Here is a 22,047-nt window from a genome sequence, read left to right as displayed (position 1 = left end):
GAGATAAGCATTTGCTATGAGCCGTACACCTCTTTCGCTATGTGTCGTACACCATTGCGATTTGGACGAGCCTTTCGACATAAATGAGACGGGTGGGGAATTATTGTTCTTGTGAATCTACCCTTATATATCGTAATGTAGTACTAAAATATGTGATTATGTTTGATGGAAAGTTCTTTTCCAGCATCTGTTCTAACGACAGGCGATTTACGTCGGTACGTCCCTTGTCGTGGTGACATGTTTATATCTGTCAAGTGTTTTTTGTTTGCGACACTTCTAGAAAACCATTTATATATCATGGCTGATATATTAGGAAACACGTGCACCAAACGTCAGTATCCAAAAACGTCTTAAAATGGAGATAAATGCAACAATCTTAGCTCTGTTCAAATCCTGATTTTCTCACTCTCGCTTCAGGGGGTACCTAGTTCCGGGGTCATTACCACAAGGTGATATTTGTCTTCGCCTCTCTAAGTTTTAAACTTTCAATATTTACCGACTTTTGTTCGTATTAGTAAAGTAATTAAATAATTAAATATAATTATTGATTTTGATCGCGTGTCACGTTCAAAATAGCTCGGAAGTGTCTGAACTGTTCCGATCTATTCCAATCTGTACGGGTATTGGCCGATTTTAACCACGTGATTACATGTACGACTCGGGATTTCCCGCTTACACGGGTATCACCGATGTCGGTCACGTGGTGCAGCTCAGGTTTCCGATATTACCCGAAAATTGTTTAACATGATGCAAGGCATCCTTTTCCTCTATCTGAATAACGTGTTTGTGTTTCTATGGATCTGTAGCACGATATATATGCATCCATACTCACATACATTGGATGTTTTAATCAATTTGCTCCAGTGAATATTACAGGAAAATACAACTTTAAGTAATCGAGCTTTCTAATTGGATCAAAATACTTGAAATCAACCATGTTTATCAGATTTTATTTTTAAAAACCACCTTATGGAAATTTAAATCTATAAGAATTTTGTTATACTCGAGTACAATTATTGAAGTGTTTTGAATGTGTTATCTGTTCCTCTGACTGAAGCACATATGTATGTATTATGTTTTTAGAATGGAAAAAAACATGTGGCCACTTGTCTGAAGGGATGGAAAAGACAGTATATGTCCTGGATGAAGCTGTTTAAATGAAGGTCAATGATTCTTGTTTATGAAAACATGCAAAATAATCTCACCAAGGAATTATGCAGACTTATAAGGTTTCTGGGTCTGCAGGTTACACCGCAGGATTTCTGGTGTACATGGGTGAACCGGGAAGGAGAACACCACCGGACACCACGCAACCTCACGGAGACCAGTGTAGACAACATATTCACTGCGGCACAACGGAATGACGTACTGGAAGCTGTGTGCGAAGTTTTAGAGTTAGCAAGGAAGTTAGACATTGATTTAGACATTTCTCGATACTTAGAGGAATTGTCGGACACACCTCGTACGGCATGTCATCAGTTTAAAAAGGTCATATAAGAAAATAAATGGAATTGTGATGTAAAATTTAAAACGGTTTACAAGTTTCCATCTTGATTTAAAACAATTCGTTTCTTGTATTTGAAACACCTGCCAAAGGTCCGACCAAACTGGAAGAAGGCAACATCGAATTCACGTACCACGTACATCATGGTAGGGCGTAAGAATTGTACCTGCTGCCCCTATTGCATGATCGTAAAAGGCGACTAAAATTTAGGATCTTATCTTTTGTTTCTCCCTAAATTACTTTGTTCTTCCTAGAGTCTCCCTTGACACCACCTCACTTTTGGCCTTTGGTTGAGCGCTCGCCCCTGTGAGGAAGGCTTTGGGTTCTGTCCCCTGGCCGAGACAAACCAAAGTCTATAAAAAGCGCTCAGCATAACGGGAGTGGGACGACTGGCTTGCCCGTTGTCAGTATAATGTGACCGGGTGGGGTGGGGAGCCTGGTGTCTTCGGCGGCCTGCTTCAGTGATATAGCACTATATAAAGGGCAACAGTTCCACTATACAAGAAGACACAACACGAATATACCGCAGTATCCCAAAACACGCACCTCGCACAACATACACGCAACACACCGCATACATGGGAGGCCGTCCTTACATGGCCATAGCTGTTAATAGGACGCTAACTAATCAAACAAACAAACAAACAAACGTACATCATCATTAAAACAAATCATTTTAGATATTGACTGAAATTTAACATGAAATATAATTTTATTAATTTTTTAGCTCACCTGCCCGATGGCTGTCCGGTGTCAACTTTTCCATTTTAACAAGTTCTTCTTCAAAACTTGGAGACCTAGAGTCCTGAAATTTGACCTATAGCATGCTGGTAGCATGAAGGGCTACCAAGTTTGTTCAAATGAATGACATTCACCTTGATTAAAGGTCAAAGGAGTCAAATAGGCTAAAATCTTTAAACGACTTCTGTTTAATAACCAAGAGGCCTAGGGATATGATGTTAAGCCTGTGACATACTGGGATGGGGGGCTACAAAGTTCGTTCAAATGAATGACCTTGACCTTCATTCAAGGTCACATGGGGTCAAATAGGCTAAAATCTTTAAACGACTTCTCCTTAATAACCAAGAGGGCTACAGACCTGATATTGGACATATGGCAGACTGGAATAAAGTGCTACAAAGTAAGTTCAAATAAATGAACTTGACTTTAATTCAAGGTCACGGGGGTCAAATAGGCTAAAATCTTTAAACGACTTCTGTTTAATAACCAAGAGGCCTAGGGATATGATGTTAAGCCTGTGACATACTGGGATGGGGGGCTACAAAGTTCGTTCAAATGAATGACCTTGACCTTCATTCAAGGTCACATGGGGTCAAATAGGCTAAAATCTTTAAACGACTTCTCCTTAATAACCAAGAGGGCTACAGACCTGATATTGGACATATGGCATGCTGGAATTAAGTGCTACAAAGTACGTTCAAATAAATGAACTTGACTTTAATTCAAGGTCACGGGGGTCAAATAGGCTAAAATCTTTAAACGACTTCTGTTTAATAACCAAGAGGCCTAGGGATATGATGTTAAGCCTGTGACATACTGGGATGGGGGGCTACAAAGTTCGTTCAAATGAATGACCTTGACCTTCATTCAAGGTCACATGGGGTCAAATAGGCTAAAATCTTTTAAACGACTTCTCCTTAATAACCAAGAGGGCTACAGACCTGATATTGGACATATGGCATGCTGGAATAAAAGTGCTACAAAGTAAGTTCAAATAAATGAACTTGACTTTAATTCAAGGTCACGGGGGTCAAATAGGCTAAAATCTTTAAACGACTTCTGTTTAATAACCAAGAGGCCTAGGGACATGATGTTAAGCCTGTGACATACTACCAAGTTTGTTCAAAATAAATGACCTTTTACCTTCATTTCAAGGTCTCAGTGGTCAAATAGGCTACCATATTTAAATTAGTTCATTTTAATTACTAAGAGACAAAGGGGTCTCTAATATGCTTAGGCATGATATAAATTCTTATTCACTCTCATATTTATTTAGTATGGACCATGCATGATTACCAGATAGCAGGTGAGCGATTCAGGCCCATTGGGCCCTTGTATTAATGAGGGATTTCCATTTACTGATGGAAATCTCTATTGTTATTTTTCTGGGTTTTTTTTCTGCTTCACATTATTATTATTTTCATTCTTTTTCTTATTTCCACAAATCTTGTTATCAGGATTTCTCACGAACGGCACACGAGATCTTGAAACGTACGTCCAATTTTTGGCAAAAAAGGTCAAGGTCACAGACGTAAAAAACTACTTTTTTTCGAACAAATTTTAAACGTTCATAACTGCATAACCGTACGCTGTATTTCCACCAGGGGTCTAAATCCCACCAGTCTTCAAATAGTTCCCTCCAAGTCTATGTACCTCTGCATCGTTCCCCCTCAAAATTCGAAAGACCATGCGCTTGCGCGGAATCACTATGACGTCACTGAGGATAATGACATAACCTAAGTGACTCTAATGGATTCAGCTTCATCGCTCCATATCTAAGTGTTGGGTATTTCAAGGCTGTCTGGAGTATCGTATCAGCTAAAGAGTTTGAACTTTACCTTCAAACATAGTATTCCATTAGCTCAAGAGTTTGACCTTGACCTACATCCGTAGTGTCCCATCAACTCAAGAGTTTGATCTTGACCTTTCACCACATAATTCTGATTACCATCAGGTTCAGGTGACACTAGCCATCCACAGCATACAGTTACACAGATTTCAATCTTGGTTACAAATTAAAGTACATCACCTTTCTGCACTGACCTTGATCTAATGACCTTGAGCAATTCTAGGTCTAGGGCTAGACAAGCATACCCATCTAGATCTCCCAACACTCAATCTCTTAAAAGAAAAACATTACAAATAACTACACAATTTTAACGTTAACTATAATTTCACTTGATTCTGTACAAACAATTCCATCTCATCGTTTCATACATATAATATATTGCAATCTCCTTTTTTCAGACCACAAGAACTCATTATCATAATCCAATATTTTAACTATAATAGCAGCATTTTATCTCGGGTATGATACATTTCATCTTACATTAACTTAGCATATGCAGATCATTCCCTGTTAAGGCTATACTTGTATAATTTCTATACCAATCTTCCGATATATGATAGAGCAAAATAAATCGCTGCTATAGTTTAAAGAACACCAATATTTGTAATCTGAACCTTAACTAACGCTCTTAGGTACAATTTAAGTCTGTATCTATACGCTATAAGTAGCAAAATAATATTTATCCTAAACAATGTTTAACTGGCAGATTTTGAAAATGCCTTTTATCTAAAAATATATCTAAATTGATCATTCATTATCCTCACAGAATAACCTGATTGGGCGTGGCCTGTGTGATGATCTCTTACAGGTATTATGTACATACAAGGAAATCAGATTTTGGCCTATTCACAAGCAGTTTTGTCTTGTTTGCATAAATAGCTCCGCCCAATCAGGTTAAGCTGCGAGGACGATACACTGGCTTCACATTCACCAAAGGAGAGGGAATGGTCCACTACCGTACCGTGATTTGCCTTTAAACTACCCAGATAACTGAGGCATATCGGACACGTCACCAAGATAGTTATAACCTGTCTCCGCCGGATCATCCCCAACTGATTCAGCGAGTGCTGAAGCCACCACGTCGGAGTCATAGGGACAAGATGGTCTACTGTAGTGATCAACCATGCTATCGCTAGCCCATCCCATGTGATGTTTTAATTGTGTTCGATCTACTACTCCTTATGTCGCCAAAATAATGGTACGGCCAGCACGAAGGCTGTGAGGAGTCTCACCCTCGTCAATGCCACAGCTCTGAAGATACAATTTCCGTCTCTCATAGACGGTGGAGTAGGAAAACACCTCAGTCAACACAATTCCGCCCTCAGTCACCGGGCGGATTGGTATCTCTTCGTAATGTCAATTTCTCCATGATGTACACAAGCGCATATACAGCTCAATCCTCTCCACTGGGCATACTCTTTCCTTAGGAGACCTAGCTCGTAATGAGAAAACTGTTATTCTTTCCATCACCTCCCCTCAGAGACTTTCCAAAAGTGTGGCAAATAGCATATCCTGTACCGTCATGTAACAGCTTTAAATCCTGAGACAATAAATTTGACATGTCAGAAGCCCGATCCCCAGCAAATAACTGTAATTTTATCAGCGCCTGATCCCTTACTAATGTATATATCTCTCGTAACGATAATGTGCGATCCCTCTCAAGCCTCGCTTGGGTGTAAGATGCCCTAATTTTCCTTATAAACAGGGGTTTTGACTGTTTAGGAGTATTCTCGCCTTCCCTTGTTCCACTTTCACACTCTTTACATAATCTCTCACACACCTAGACAGCGTAGGATTTTCCAGTCTTACTATTTTCATCCCAGAATTTCCCCCTCCCCCGCTTCCTCAAAAATATTTGACAGGGTACACACTAAAACCGACAGTGTCGTCGCAGCGTCGCCTTTTGAACAACCGCACGCAAACATCCCATGTTTTCCTACATTTTTGCAAGATTTTAGGTGTATTTGTGTTTTCCCCTTAGAGCCGTACCATACTTAAAATCTACACACATCAACAGGCCCCACGTCATGAATTCCTGGTTTTCCAGGAAGAGACTTCAAAAATGTGCTTAAGTTATTTTTTAGGCTGATCCTCTTCTTATAATATGTAGTATTTCTGAGGGTCCCCTCCAAATAATTTAAACGCTGGTCAATAGCCTCCATGTCAACCTCAATCACCTACAACATTAGAAAGACAGGCGGAAAGCTACCAGGGGCCACCGAAGTCCAGATTCGTCAACCACAAAGCCCTTTTTTGAGGGATAGTGTAGAATATCCTTTTCCCCAGGACCTCCCAACACAGTTGACATCCTACATACTTTAACAAGGGAAGGCTTCCACACTGGGACTGGGTAAAATTCAGGCAAAATGATTGTACAACTGTACACCGTTTGCTCCTGTAAGAACTTTAAAACTAAAAAAAAGATTAGACTGAATGACGGAAAAACATCGACATTCGTTATAGGGTCAATGGTTTGTGCTCTGTCAGGGGTGAAATGAGGAAGTGATTTACCAGTCCTATCCTTCATGACGTTTGAGTTTGAGGACATCAAATCTATCGAATGGAGGCCAAAATGTTCCTCCACCACCCGCCAGGTGGTCTCATAACTTAGCATTGTCTCTGAAGAGCCCACCACCCGCAAGGTGCATCTGCTGGGTTGTCTTTTGAAGGGATGTACTTTAAGTGAAGGCCAATATTGTGCGAGACAATGAATTCAAATATAGACTTCATTATGTTATTTAGGTCTTGATCTTCACCCCCCCTGGTTCTCCCAGGCATACAACACTGCCATGTTGTCTGTCAAAATATCCATCCGGTGATTGTACACCTTCTCCCCAAGAGATACCACGGCTTTTAAGAGGGCGTCCGCCTCTTTCAAATGAATGGGCCTTGTATCATCATCTGACCAGAAATCCCCAAAGGTGGTTCCAGACATCTCTACCTCCCCCGAAAGGACTGCCACTCCATACCTATAAAGCAAGGCAATAGTGGCAAGTACCACCTGAAGGTGATGTTCCGGGAGCCAGGGAACAAAACCCTCCCAGGAGTCAAGAAACCGCCAGTAGAGAGCCTCTTTTAGGCTACCCGTAACCTGGACAGACCGACTTTTTTACAGGCCAAAGATATGCACCTGTTCACCTCCCGAGTATATAGCCTTGCCAATGGTACTGTAAGATGCATCGACACACATTTCCCTGCGAACCTCCAAAGGGTCTTCACATCTACCACCTTGCTCGAACAAATAGACTCCCTGAGGGCTTCAAACGATTCTTTTTTTCTGGGACGGAAGGATAAAAGCCAATTTCCTAGACAACCCAGACCCAAGAACTTCACACAAAAGGTTGGATTGAGTTGGCACTTCTTAAGAGATAGAGTGTAGTCAAGTCTATCTAAGAATTTCAAGTACACAGTGGACCGTTATTTGGGGGTCCACAACCTGAGGATCACCAACCATCTGTCCATCTATGCTTTTGCCTGTAGCCTGTGATCCATCCATCTTTCCCAACTGTTCAGTAATCTCAGTCCGGCCCTTATCCCTGTTGATTACGGGTGCCAGCCATGTCGCAGACCACAAGACGATCATCAATACTGGAAATTCTGTATCCCCAACCCCCTCATGTATGACGTGACCTGCATCTCAATGGTAGATATATGGCGACACTTTCCACCCAAAGGGAAGAGTAGTGTAGGAAAACACCCAACCCTGGAAAACAAACCCGAAATAGGTCTGGGATTCTTCTGTCAACCGCACTTGGTCATATCCCGAGTTTTCGTCACAACATACCATTTTGTCCCCCGGTGAACCAACCGTGGAACATCCTCAAAGTTTCTAACTTGACTGGAAGGTCTTGTACCTTTAAATTAAGGTACCGTTCATCATAACAGAGTCTGGGTTTGGATTGTTCCCTGGTCATAGGCATAATCATTTTCGGAAGGTTACACCGCACCAACTTTTCCCATAGACGGACAGACCCATTCCTAATACGCTCTTGACCAATAAAAGACTAAAATTTTGTACAGATAGGAGCATTCGGCATAAAAACCTGTGGTGGGCCATCCGTATCAGAACTTTTCCCTTTAAACATACCTTTAAAATGCTGTAGGAAATCGTGCACATCAACACCATTATTTAACCATGACAACACCTTTTTAGCATTACAGTCTTCATTTTTGAGTTTTTCTCCCAATGATTTGACATGCTATGTAATTGACCTGCGACAAAGTGTACTGCGTCTCGCAATGGTAATTCATTTTACATCAAACTTAACAATCTCCCCCAACACCTGCTCTGCTGCAATATAACCACTCCGTTATATAAGGATCTGACAATATCCCATAGGAGGTCACGTCCAGATGTCCTTTATACCACGTGGTCTTCATATAAGATACATTTTCTACACCTTGTCTTATCCATTGAAAACGATATTTCGTCCCAGTATACATATACAGTTAGCTTTATTGTGCTCTTTGGGCGAGATGACTACGTAAACCAAAATAATTCTGACACAATCTGATTAAAATACAGATCCTTATAATCATTCTGTTCAAACGTAGTGATAATAAGGATCTGTATTTTAATCAGATTGATTCTGACAGTTCTTCCAAACTATCTCGTCCCTGAAATTCACTGTCAAAATTTTGCCAGTAGCAATTTGATTGGCCATTTTCCAAAGGTCACCTTGACATGACCCCTAATGGGATTTTCTCAGATCCTCTTATCAAACGTAGTGATAATAAGGATCTGTATTTTAATCAGATTGGCTCTGCTGATGGGTGATCATGTGCTGCAAGGTGAGGCTTGCCCGTCCCCAGGAATCACAACTCTGGATGATTTCTCTTCGTCTCTGATGCAAGGTTCATTCAAGGTCATAGGGATAAAATAGGCTAAAATCTTTAATTGAACAGCACCAATTAATTGTCATCACTGTTAGTTCGTCCTTGTGTGCAAATTGTAATCGTATGTCGTGCGTGTCTGCCTGTCCATCCCTTCATCCATCATTCAGTCCGTCTGTCTGTCCAATGGTTTGTTCGTGTGTTTGTTTTGTTTGTCTATCTGACTTAATGAAATATATCTCAAAGTATGCGTGTGCTGTACGCATGTACGCAGTGCGTGTCCTGTCATTTCGTACGCCATTATAATTAATATGATCCAATGAACTTTCGATTTTTGCTGCAAGATTTTTCTTTTGACTTTCCACAAATATCAGCCTTCAGTTTTAATTTCATGGTTTGTTTACCTGCCAGCAGTGCTTATTTTTGAAATAGAGAGCTTGAAGCATGCCCGGTTTATAATTAGCCCCGTGTTTCAGCAGGTTCGAGTACCCAAAATGAAACGCCTCCTAAATAATAGTTTAATAAAGAAAATATATAGATATCATAAAAAATGTTTGAAACATTTTTTAACTTATTTAGGTCACATATCTGTCCAAAAATACCCCATTGTGCATTTGTTTTTCTTATGTTAAAATAAAATGGTGTTTTTAGGGTTGTCGCATGACGTCGTTTCCCGGATTTTTCACAATTTCATTATTTTCGTTTTTAAGTACAGAAACTGGAAAGAAAATGACATCTAATAATTGTCACAGTTACTATCCAGTATTTTAATTTTTGTTCTGGACAGTTATTGGTAGTTTTGATTGTGGACGAAAAATTCTGTATGACAAAAAAGTGTTCCATTTTGGTAGCGTTCCAATTTGGGTAGCGTCACGTTAGTTAATTGATCATAACAATCTAAATCTTAAACTTTTAACAAATATCAAACATGACAAATTTATTACAGTATACAGATTTGTTTGTAAGATAAAAGATTTTTTAAATACCTGTGTTATCGACGGCTTCTGCCTAAAACAAAACAATAACTTGCAAACAAACCAAAAACACCTAAAGCTGTTGAGCATCAATTTAAAAAAAAAAAAAAACTGTATTATCGACGGCTTCTATCTGATATCAATTTAATGGATGAAGCTCAGTCATACGAATGGAAGCTAACTACATATACACACGTATATATATGTATACAAAAATATTCCACAGCATACTTTCATACATGTGAACACCAATCGGGATAGCATATGACATTTTCACATTGATTAAACAGCTCCCCAACATGACATTATTTGTAATAAGATGCCTTCTTTATTGCAACATTATTGTCATTGTAATCAAAAACTGTAATATTATTTTGGCGTATTAATTATATTTAAGCATTATATCACTATTTTGTTTTCGTCGGAGTATGAAAACAAATTTTGTTTGAAAACTGGGTGAATCCGCATGGCGCAATCTCACAACAGTTTGTAAACATTTTTTTTCATAACCTGATGAAATAAACGCCCCTATGAGGAAAGCTCTGGATTCTGTCCCCTTGGCCGAGACATACCATAGTCTATAAAAGTGGTAGTTTCTGCTCCTGCTTAGCGCTCAGCATAACGGGAGTGGGACGACTGGTTCGCCCGTTGTCAACATAATGTGACCGGGTGGGGTGTGTTGCTTGGTGTCTTCAGTGGTATAGCACTATTGAAAGGGCAACAGTTCCACTATACAAGAAGACACAACACAAACATACCGCAGTCTCCCAAAACACGCACCCCGCACTTCACACACGTTACACACTGCATACATGGGAGGCCGTCCTTACATGACCCAGGCTGTTAATAGGACGTTAATCAAACAAACAAACAAAAGAAATAAAAAATGCTTATACATTGTAATTAATTATATAATCTATTTGACAAAATAAAGTATATTTAAATGTACGATTCTAGTGATTTTTTCAAGGGATTGTTTTCCAATCAATCGAAATTTCGCTCCATCCTTGTATAGTTTTTTTAAGTAATATGCAAAGAGTATTGGCCAATCAAAATCAAAATTTAATATGAAAACAAAGAAAAAAGCATTGCATATAAATGGCGGCGAAAAAGGATACAAGTACAGTATAGCGTTAAAATAAAATTGCCGTAATAATGTGGTTGTGAATGAAAAACGCGAAATTAAGTCTCCGGAAAAATAAGTTATGAATGAAAACGCGAAATTAGGTCTCCGGAAACATAATTTGTAAATGAAAACGCGTTAAGTTGATTAACAGTGCTCCACCACTGATATGAGCAGACCAATAAGTATTTTCTACAAAATGCACTTACTTTACACTATTATCATTTTTGAATAGTTTGAGCTTCTCATCTTAGATAAAAATATTGAAAATAACAAATTGCGTCCCGAAATATAATAAAATATCCTTAATATCCACTTATGAAAGAGCACCCTCGGGAACCCAGTATCTTAACTCCACTACGCTCCGTAGGCTGATTAACGTAGGAAATCAACGATGATGAAAAAGTATAGTTTCAGAAAACTTCCATTTACCTCTTTACCACCCTCGATACCCCAGGGGTTACTATCACTAATGTTTTTACCACTCCCGGACTGTCTCATAGTAAAACAGTTGGCAGTTAGGGGAAAATAAGGGACTGGATATTACGTCAGTGATAACAACCCCTGGAGTATCGAGGATATTTGTTTACAAGCGATGACTTATTACCCTGTCCATTTGAACTTTGTACACTGTCTTTGTATAGAAAACAAATGAATTGTCTCATTATACGTGAACGTTCACATGTCTTGTTGTTCCGTTGTGATACTGTCATACTGTTATATTACAATCTATAATTGATAGAAATGTGTGAAATGATTGACGCTAGTGAGTAATTTGTATCAGTATTTTTTCATCCATTTTTAGCTGGACCTAGTATCTCAATCTGTCCACACGTGTATGTTACCAGGGGATCATATTTCGTTTAATACAGGTAAATTTCCTATTTACTTTTCCTTATTGTATTTTGCTTACTTATAACATTCATTGTTATACTCCTATAAAATAGTTTCTTTATAAACTATTTTGACTAAAATGCCAATAAGTGAACTGATCCGTCAACGAGCGGTCCAAAGAACTGTTAAAATCTACTGTTAAAATGTGCTGTTGGACGGGAGTGACGTCACAATGGGGTATAAGAAAACAGTTTTCGACTGGGTTTTCGGGCAACAGATGATTTGTTGGAACCTCACACAAACTGTTGGCCTCGGCCTTCGGCTCGGATCAGTTTTTCTTCGGGTCTAAAAATCATTTGTTGCCCTCGGCGCCATCAACAGCTATATACTGTTTAATCAACTTTTATTCGCGTGCGATTTACTTTCGCAAATTTCGAGATCCAAGAAAAATCACGAAAGTTTATCTCCGCGAATTAAAATCTACATCATCTATATTGATATAAAATTATTATTCAAATTTTAAATCCGCGAATATTTATCTTCGCGAACTTGTTTTGATATGAAAATCGTGAAATTTAATAGCCACGAAAGAAAAGTTGGTTTACAGTAAGTTATATGTTGTGTTCCTGTTTTCGTGGTTGATATAGACCCACGGATATTGTTCGATCAACTGACTGCAAATATTTCCCCAATTGTATTTACAAAACTTTCAAATAAACATTTGAAACCACGTATCCCAACTAGATATTGTTTTCAGCATTAAGTTTTACTCTATGATTTTCCCTTTTTACATTCACGGATGAGGGCTTCATTTGTTATGTTTCTTAAACATTGGTGTCATGTCGTGATGTGTATCTGGATTGTGACCACGTAAACCAAGCGAACAAATTTTATGCGATGTGTGTGTCATTATCATATTTTTCAGAAGGAAATAATATGACGTGCGAACGAGTTTCGCCAGATCCACGTGAAAATAATCAAACGAAGCCACAATGATATACATGACTGCAAGGGAGATAACTCTGTAATATAACATGTACAGATTGCGTAAAAGAACATCAAGTGCCGATTTTTATTTGAACGATTTGAAAATGTAAATCAAGTAAAATAAACATAATCATGAATTGATGGATTAATTTGAACTGTTTTATTGTAATAATTTTCGCTTTCTATTTAAATTAATTCGTCTTTTAAACGCAGTTTTATGTATATTAATGGAGTTTAATTATGGGAATTAAATATCGAGTTGTAGTGATTTGTAAAAATCTGGTTTTGGTGGCGAATTCATTTGAAATGCGATTGGTGATATTTACAAGGTCAGAAGAATATATAAGCTGAGTATTTGCGTATTTATTTATTTATTTTTTTTTTGTAAAAATATATATGCACAAAACTCATTTCCAGTATTTACAACGGAAACGACGAATACTCATTGGCTATTATTTATAGCTGACATGACTTGCTCGGCAGGGGGGTTATAATGATCTGAAACAAATCAACTCGATAGTTATTTCATGCGAGTTGCTTGATCATCGTTTAAAAAATACTTCAATTCAAGAATGCATATACTCTGCAGTTGGTTTTGTCACTTCTTATGGAATGAAGAGTGTGTATGGGTCTTCGATACTTCAGTACTTGGATTTCGCATTTTTTTTCTCATAATTTTTTTTTTTTCGGCTTTTTTCATCTTTTTATTTCCACAGATGGAAGTCAGTGTGTAATATCCCCCATCGCCGAATTCAAAGCGCCTACAACGAATACGAATATGTCACGGACACAGCGCCTACCTGGATCAGTGTCGTCGTGACGCTTGTGGGTGTTGTTACAATAGTTGTTAATATCCCTGCTGCAATCGCCGTCATTTTAACAAAGATTTTAAAAACCCCCACCACCCGGAACACTCGCCTATTAATTCTTGGAATAACAGACATTTTTGCTGGGGTATCATTGTTTCCGATGCTGAAAACATTCCAAAGTCCTAACAGTAAGATAAGTTATTGGACATGCTTTCTGAGAATGTTCTTTTTCATGATTATTTATTACAATTCAATGGGACAAATATGCGTCATCTGCATTGACCGCGTTTTCCTGCTCTCAAGACCTTCCTGGAAATATACGTCGATGTATGAAAGGAGATATTTCTCAATTTTCTGTGTCATAATCCTTGTAACTTCTTCCTGGGCCTGCTTCATATTCTTTATCAACAGAAAACCAAATGCAGAGGTGATTGAGTGCAAGCTTGACACTCTTTTTTGTCAGAATTTGTATCACTTCAGTGGTGGGATAGGAGGAGCAGCCCTTTTGATTCAGTCTTTGATTGCCACATGTAGCGTGGCAATGATAGTAACACTATGGCGACATCGCCGAAAACATCGACAAATCACACCAGCAAACAGAGCAGAAATGCAGACCCAAAACACGAGTCATGATCCGGACACACAGGAGAACCAAAACGCCAGAATGACAACAGAAGCTAAAAGTACTTTGACCATCATTATAATTAATATCGTCCTTATTGTCTGTGTAACGCCAATGAACTTTGGATTTTTACTGCAAGGTTTACGTTTAGCGAAACCGACAAACAGATCCATACGATTTTTAATAACATCATTGTCATGTATGAATTCAGCAATTAATCCATTTATTTATTGTTTTAGAACCCCTGAAGTTAAGGTTGTATTCTAAACGACTGGTTTTCGAAATTAATAGCGCGGTTTTAAAGACATATTACATCGTTAGAAGTCCTTTTCTTCATTGATACTAAATCAAGACACAAATGCAATTATCTTGAAAACTATCAGGCCTAGAACTCAATGTAAGAATTGCGGTTACCATTGTTAACATGTCCATTACTTATTTTATGTGAGTAAGACGTATTTCACTTCTCGTTGAGGACTTTTTGATGTTAGTTAGCTTCGATATAGCTATTTTTAACTTCATCGGGGTATGAAAGAAATTTTGTTTGCAAACTGTGTGAATCCGTGTTGCGGAATCTCACAAAAGTTTGCAAACAATTGTTATCTTATAACAATGCTTAAACGTAAGATACGATTCCATTAATTTGCCAATTTTTTTTTTCTAAATCAATACGCAACATCGACTGCTCTATTGTGACGTCATTATAACGTCGGGTTTTCGCGCCATTCTCGGATTTTTTTTTTTTTTTTTTTTTTTTTTTGAGTAAGAAGAAAAGAATCTGCCAATCAGAAAGTAGGATTCAGTATGCAACAAATAAAAATTAATTATATGTATACATTATTTAGATATATTCTTTCATATATAGTTAATATCATATTTCTTGGATTCTTATACATGTAGTTTTGTAATACGTCATTGTGTTTTAAAGATCTATTAGATCCAGCAGATGACTTTAAGGTATTAAACTAGTGATGTTTGGCATGACTATATATCACTTAAGCATGGAACGAACGCATCTTTCAGTTGGCATTCATAGCAAAATTCCATAAAACACGCAAAATAAATACATTCTCTTAAGATGCATTACAGCCATTTGAACAGCCATCTTCCGTGATCGCTGGCACGGCAAGGATGACGTCATAATGATAATGACTTCATAACAAACTTATGACAGCTCATAGACTGATTAATGCAAACTGCGTTTGGTAGGGTTACATATTGAGACTGCAATGAAAATGTAAATACAATTATAAGGTATCAAATCAGTGTTTTGCAGGAGTATATATAACTTCTAGATGCACTTGATCCTTACTAAGTTGTAAATAACATCTGTATGACGTCGCATGGTTGTTTCAATAGACGAAAATTTCACATCCTCGCCGGATTTCTACTGTTTTATATAGAGACGAAATTTAAAGTTTTGCTTATATTTCTGTCATAAAAGTTATGTGATAAATGGAATCTTACACACTCGTGAAACATGCGATATGAAATTTATCAGGCGAAACACAAGGTCAAGATGACCAAAAAATACATATGAAATTTTGAGACAGATCATTTCAGTACTTTCCTAAGAAATAGCGGTAACCAAGTTTGACTATTAAAATAGCGGTAATCTGTGAAGTATCAAGATCCAAGATTGGAAGTCCTAGTGGCCATTTCAATTTTACTGATCAATACCAGAAATGCAAATATGCAAACTACTCGGGTACTTAACAAGGCCTACACATGGAAATTCGTAGAAAGATCCTCTTCAGTGCTTTATTCTGAAGAAATAAGCGGTAACAAGAATTGTTACTCGTCTAAATGACGGAAGGAAGGGAAAAACGGTTGACCAGCGGACGAAAAGAGCGATTTGAAAAGTCCACCAACATTAGAAAAATCAAGCAAACAGTGTTTAATTAAAGGGATTGTTGCAAGATTGACATTAACCACGCTTCGATACTCCCAAACGTTTGCTTATGTTATTACATGGCTCGTTAAAAACCATCGTTGATTCACGACTTCTTGTATTCACAGGTATAAAACATTTAGGGTTTGCCTCAACAAACTGTCTATATGATATATATTTCTCAACAGGTGTGGTTATGTAATCCAGTCTATAGACTTGTACAATGACTTGTTGTATACAACAGAAATATCCATGGAAACCCTGTACCCATGTAATCAGCCAGCACAACACGTTATTTTGAACGTCAATAAACATGCTTTCTATAGTATTATTGTTATTAGTGTATAATGGTAGTACAACACGTGAAGCGATTCTATTGTTACGGAAATAGTCATTGGCGTAGCAACGTGATGTCAGGATCCACTTTTGGTGGGAACATATGAATGACTCGATTCCAATCAGCTGTTCAATCGAATTCGTTGACGATGACGGGAGAGAAGAAATTATGGGTATTTTTTTTTTAAATGCAAACTGTGGCGAGAATAAATAATATTCAATTACGTGAAAAACTGTAAACATAAGGAATAGATTTTTATTTTGTTGAGGTTAAGAGGGTATAATGATAATGGAGCCCGTGTAAATTTGATGTAACCCGGCTTCGCCCTCATAACCTCAACAAAATAAAAATATATCCTTATATTTACAGTTTTTCACGTATAATTGATAATGTAAATTATGTAACCCCGGCGAAGCCGGGTTATATCAAATTTACACGGGCTCCATTATCATTATACCCTCATAACCTCAACAAAATAAAAAATCTATTGAGCCCGTGTAAATTTGATGTAACCCTGCTTCACACGGGTTTACATAGATACCCTCATAACCTCAACAAAAATAAAAATCTATTCCTTATACATCAAAGGAACAAATTACCTGTGCCTTCTGTTGCCTTCAGTTTTGCTATGAAATATTCAGGGGTGGACATAACGAGTGATAGTAACACCTAGAGCATCGAGGAAGCGGCTTAATCGGATAGTATGTAATTTGTTTACCAATCAGCGACCTCCATTACATTTCCATGGTAATAGTTAACTACTCTTATGATGTGTTATAAAAAACATCCATGTGTTGCATCAGTTGATGAAGTTTGAACAAAAGGGAAACCTGTATATCACGTTAAGAGGTCCATTCAGAATCTTTCTGAGAATTAGTACATAGTGCTTACTAACTTCATTTGTCAAAATCCAAGATGGCTTCCGTTTGGCCATCCGGAATCTGGTTAATTCTCAAATTGCAATTTGCATTATCATGAAATTGTGCACCTACAAATCAAAAGAGAAATTCTCTTCAGTAGTTTCTCTGTGAAATAGCGTATAACAAACTTTGTTTTTTGTCCATGAATACAAAGGGAAAATAAACTCAAGCGATGCCCGAGTTACCGAGTTTTCCTCCAATACTGAAACTGCCTCACGTGATTCGAACTCGTGACCCAGAGGCGGCGAGCTTGTGGTAATATGCGATATCTTAATCATATGGCCCAATAATTATAAAAGAGCTCAGTAAATATTTACTTGAGTTGCAAAGGGCAAAAACTGCAAGTTTGTCGAATAGGTGAGATTTTTTGCTTGTCTACATGTTTTCAATCGGATCCCCTCTGAGAAAGAAGAAGGTACGTTAAGACTCGAATATGGCCGCAAAATTAATTCTCCAGTAAAAAACAACATATTTTGCCATATAACAGTTGAATACATTTGCTAACACATTATTTCAAACTTTTTCAAACACACTACATACAAAATTTGAGACAGATCGCTATAGTACTTTCTAAGAAATAGTGGTAACAAACTTCAACAATGAAATCCAAGATGGCAGCCGTGCAGCCATCTTGTTGACCTATCAGTTTCAAAATGCAATATGCATAACTAGGGACATAAGGGGACCTACATATGAAATTTGAGACAGATCCCTTCAACTCTTTCTGAGAAATAGCAATAACAAACTTTAACTAGATTTGATCGCGATCAAAACACGGGATTTCCACCTATGTAATGATATAAGTAATGCTAGAGTAATTTTACAAAGTCAAATAAGTGTTCAAAATTTATTTTTGAGGTATATTTACTGCCTTCAAGTGATGATATTTTCCACTTCAGTGCAGAAGAATAAATACACACGGTCCGACCATGAAGCTAAGTTGTGGTCTGCTATTTTATTTTACATTTTTACAATGGTATCAGTAATTATAAAGTGACCTTTTCACGTATACTCTCATCTAAACATACATAAAGCATAAAGACAAGAACTAATGGTGCATAAATGCTGTGTTGTAACGAGTGCCTATAAAGCTTCATGATTTTCACGGGATCTCAGCGCATTTACAATTTGGTGTATGATGGTCATTTTTTGCACATACATGTAGGTATATACTATGGAACGATGTTTAGAACATTTTTGTTTCAATGTCATATCATACAAATTGGCAGAGATATTGGCTCATGAAATTGGCAATTTGATCATCAAAGTTAAATACGATTGCGACCGTTCGCCAAGATCATCTCGAGTTGCGCCTTTTTGACCATCATTTAACTTATTTACCAGTTACTGAAACCAAAGGTATAGAATTGCTTAAAGTTGTATGGTCTATCACTTTCGCTCTTTTTGTCACAGTGAAAACTGTTTAAGTGTTATACACATTTTTCCCCGTCTGTCCGAGGTTTAAACTTTCTACTTTTACCACTTTTTATAAAGTTGCAGCACTGGAAGTAATTTTAATTATAGAAGTAAAAAATCTTTTTAACGTGTACACGTCAAAAATAAACTCGAAAGATGCCGAATCATTCCGAACTCTTCCGAACATCGTCGCGACAATCTCGAAGTAACACGAGAGTTGTGAAACCAAATGTCAACAATTTTTTTCATAAACAAAACATGCGGTCGACCTCAGCAGACTGGATCTACAAAGAAAATAATGCTTGCACATTACAATATTTGATACACACAATATTGAATTACGGCAATGAGTGAATTAGATGTTTCAAATACTCGCTCTGTGGACATATACCAGCACGATTTGCTCATATTAGCCAGAAGGAAAACGTAAACAAACACATGTGCGCTTACGCTAGTTACCTGGATCACCACGTGCAGGACGTGTAGACATAAGTCACGTGGTACGATTCGGAATGCCGACAAAAGCCGAAGGTACTGAACATGGCGGTGATTGAAGGCGCTGTATTCAAAACCAGGAATATATATATGATCCCTAAATTTCGGCGCTCTTATAGGCTAACATATTCTTTTGGGGAGCTTAATCAATAAGTTACATGTGCATGTTCAAATATCAAATGTTTAAGCAATGTATCGTTACAGTGAAAATTACCAGATATACAATTATTAGGACAAAAAAGGAACTTTTTCATAATATTAACATATACATGTACATCGTTGTTTGAATGCTGTTAGATCTGGCCGCTACTGAGACTCGCAGTGTTACGTGTTAATAACCACATATGAAATACATTCAGAACTTGTTTTATAACAATAAAGTCTGGCGATATCGTCCACCCAAGTGTCGGCTTTGTTTCATTTCACATAAATCACACAAAATGTTGAGGTTTCGATTACATTTAAAGATATTGTAAATATCTTATTACACCTATCTTAGGCAGTGATCCGTTCAATGCACATGATGTATGATTCACAAAAAGTTATATACATGTACATTGCAATTTGTCCTCTATCTATGCATTTGTTGAATGTTGTAAATATGTTTCTGTACACAGTTTTTTTTTTTTTTTTTTTTTTTTTTGAAAATTGACTTATAATAAACTTTACAGTTTGAAAGTCCAGAGACACGACAGGTAGTGATCCATTCAGTTGATTTTATTGCATCAGTTCCATTAAAGTGCAATTTAAAGAATCTTTCAAAACTTAGAAACCTTTAACAGACAACATCAAACTAAACCACAATTATGGGCACTGTCTAGACCCAGTAAGTAGCTGAATCGACAAGTTTGTCGGTCATTTTTACACATTTTTTTCAACAAAAGCTCTCATCTTAACATACATTAAGCGTAAAGACAAGAACTAATATGGTACATACATTTGGATGATTTTCGGGATCTCAGCGAATTTACAATTTGGTGTTTAATGGCCAATTGTCGCACATGCAGGTATATACTATGGAACGATGTCTATAACAGTTTTGAGTTTCAAGGTCATATCATACAAAATGGCAGAAATATTGCCATCAAAATACTTGTCATTATGCAAAGTAATCATGTAGGTATATACTATGGAACGTTGTCTAAAACAGTTTTGAGTTTCAAGGTCATATCATACAAAATGGCAGTAAAATATTGCCATCAAAATACTGTTATCAAAGTTAAATACACGATCACGCCCGGTCACGAAGACAACTCGAATTGCGTCTTTTTGGTCATGAAACTAAAGGTATAGAATGCATTTACAAGACTGCATAAGGAAAAAAAATTGAATAAAGATGTGTTTTCACGTTTTGAAAATATTAATATATAATCGTTCTTTGGATACTATTAGATTAGGCCGCCACTGAGGCGCACAGTGTTACGTGTTAATCACTAAATATACTGTAAAATATACAGAACTTATTTATACAAAAGCGGTGACTCTATTTCACTTTACACACAATACAATGATGCCTTCGTAAAAGATTATATTCCAATTGATTTTATTACTGATACAATCTATCTAATTCAAAAGCAATTAAATCCTACAATGAAATTTACAAATAAAATCTATGAAAATGGTCTAAACTATTTTCTGACTAAATAACCAAACATGTGGCTTCTTGGGATTTACTCGTATGACTTACAAATATTACTTGTATATAATAGAGTAGACTTTCTAACCCTTTATTTTACCAGGAATGAACCATTCTGGTATCAGGTTTATACTTTAAAGAAATATTGCAGGTAGACTTCTACCATGCATTTAGGTGTGACCTTATTTACCAGGGACGGAGCCCATCTGGTTTGAAGTCAATTTTCCTACCGGGGATTTTTTATTTACCGGGGGCGTTCCCCACCGTTATCAGGTTAAGAATTTTTTTCTACCAGGACTTAAAACTTTATTTACCAGGGATCAGCACGTCAGCCGGTACAGACAAGTTAAATCCTCTGGTTCAAATTGATAGATCTTAAAATTATAAAGGTTACAACTTTTATTTCAGGGGACAACCTTATTTACCAGGGGACAACCTCAACCGAAATTCTAAGTTTGAAATCCTCTGCGTACCTATTCATTTTCACATAAATTATTTTTCCAATTGATCTATCAATTATCTGAATTGGGATGTAAAAAAAGATTATTGTTTGCAAACATAGTTGTAATTTGTTGCAAAAATGAATTAAAGCAATACAAAAGTGTCCAAAACGACATATTAACATATGTTGATAAGTATGCCACTTTAGAAAGCATATTACACATAAACATATAATTAAAGTTATGTAATTTAACAAAACAACATAAACTTTAGAGTTTTGGGACAATAACAAGCAAATGACTCAGTTCCAAGAATTATCCAAATTGACCAGAGCCCAGCTATTAGTAGATAATTCCTGATCACAACAGATTTGCCCAATCATAATTTTGACTGTCTTAGTCATGTTGACTTGCAATCAGCCCAAGACTAGATTAAACGACTCCCGAAAACAAGTGTCCTCATAACTGATTGGTAAATCTGGCATGACATTGATCCCCTAAACTTAAAAAACTATTACGACAATTATGTAACAACACGATCATAATGATCCCCTAAGTAACAGTTGTATAAGAAAAACACGTATTCTGCTTACATAATTTCACTGTGCCTTATCCAGAAAATTTGAAGTTAATTAA

At 37.1% G+C, this 22,047-nt stretch overlaps 1 protein-coding gene across 1 annotated transcript; it reads left to right on the top strand.

Moving 5' to 3' along the window:
- The first annotated feature begins 1,188 nt into the window (after positions 1–1,188).
- Positions 1,189–15,267, top strand: LOC138311561 (uncharacterized). The gene is made up of 2 exons (XM_069252868.1): positions 1,189–1,406; positions 13,562–15,267. Exons 1-2 carry the CDS (start codon positions 1,189–1,191, stop codon positions 14,541–14,543), a joined length of 1,200 nt encoding a protein of 399 aa, XP_069108969.1. The 3' UTR covers positions 14,544–15,267.
- Positions 15,268–22,047: the final 6,780 nt, after the last annotated feature.

The sequence above is a fragment of the Argopecten irradians genome, unplaced genomic scaffold (genome assembly GCF_041381155.1).
Source record: "Argopecten irradians isolate NY unplaced genomic scaffold, Ai_NY scaffold_0048, whole genome shotgun sequence".
In the NCBI taxonomy this organism is placed as follows: Eukaryota; Metazoa; Mollusca; class Bivalvia; order Pectinida; family Pectinidae; genus Argopecten; species Argopecten irradians.
The sequence above is the reverse complement of the archived record's forward strand: the minus strand, read 5'-3'. Positions and strand labels throughout refer to the sequence as shown.

Coding starts and splice junctions, on each gene's coding strand:
- LOC138311561 (XM_069252868.1), top strand. CDS start 1,189: ATGCAAAATAATCTCACCAAGGAATTATGCAGACTTATAAGGTTTCTG. Junction 1,407..13,561: donor GTTTTAGAGTTAGCAAGGAA/GTTAGACATTGA, acceptor TTATTTCCACAG/ATGGAAGTCAGTGTGTAATA.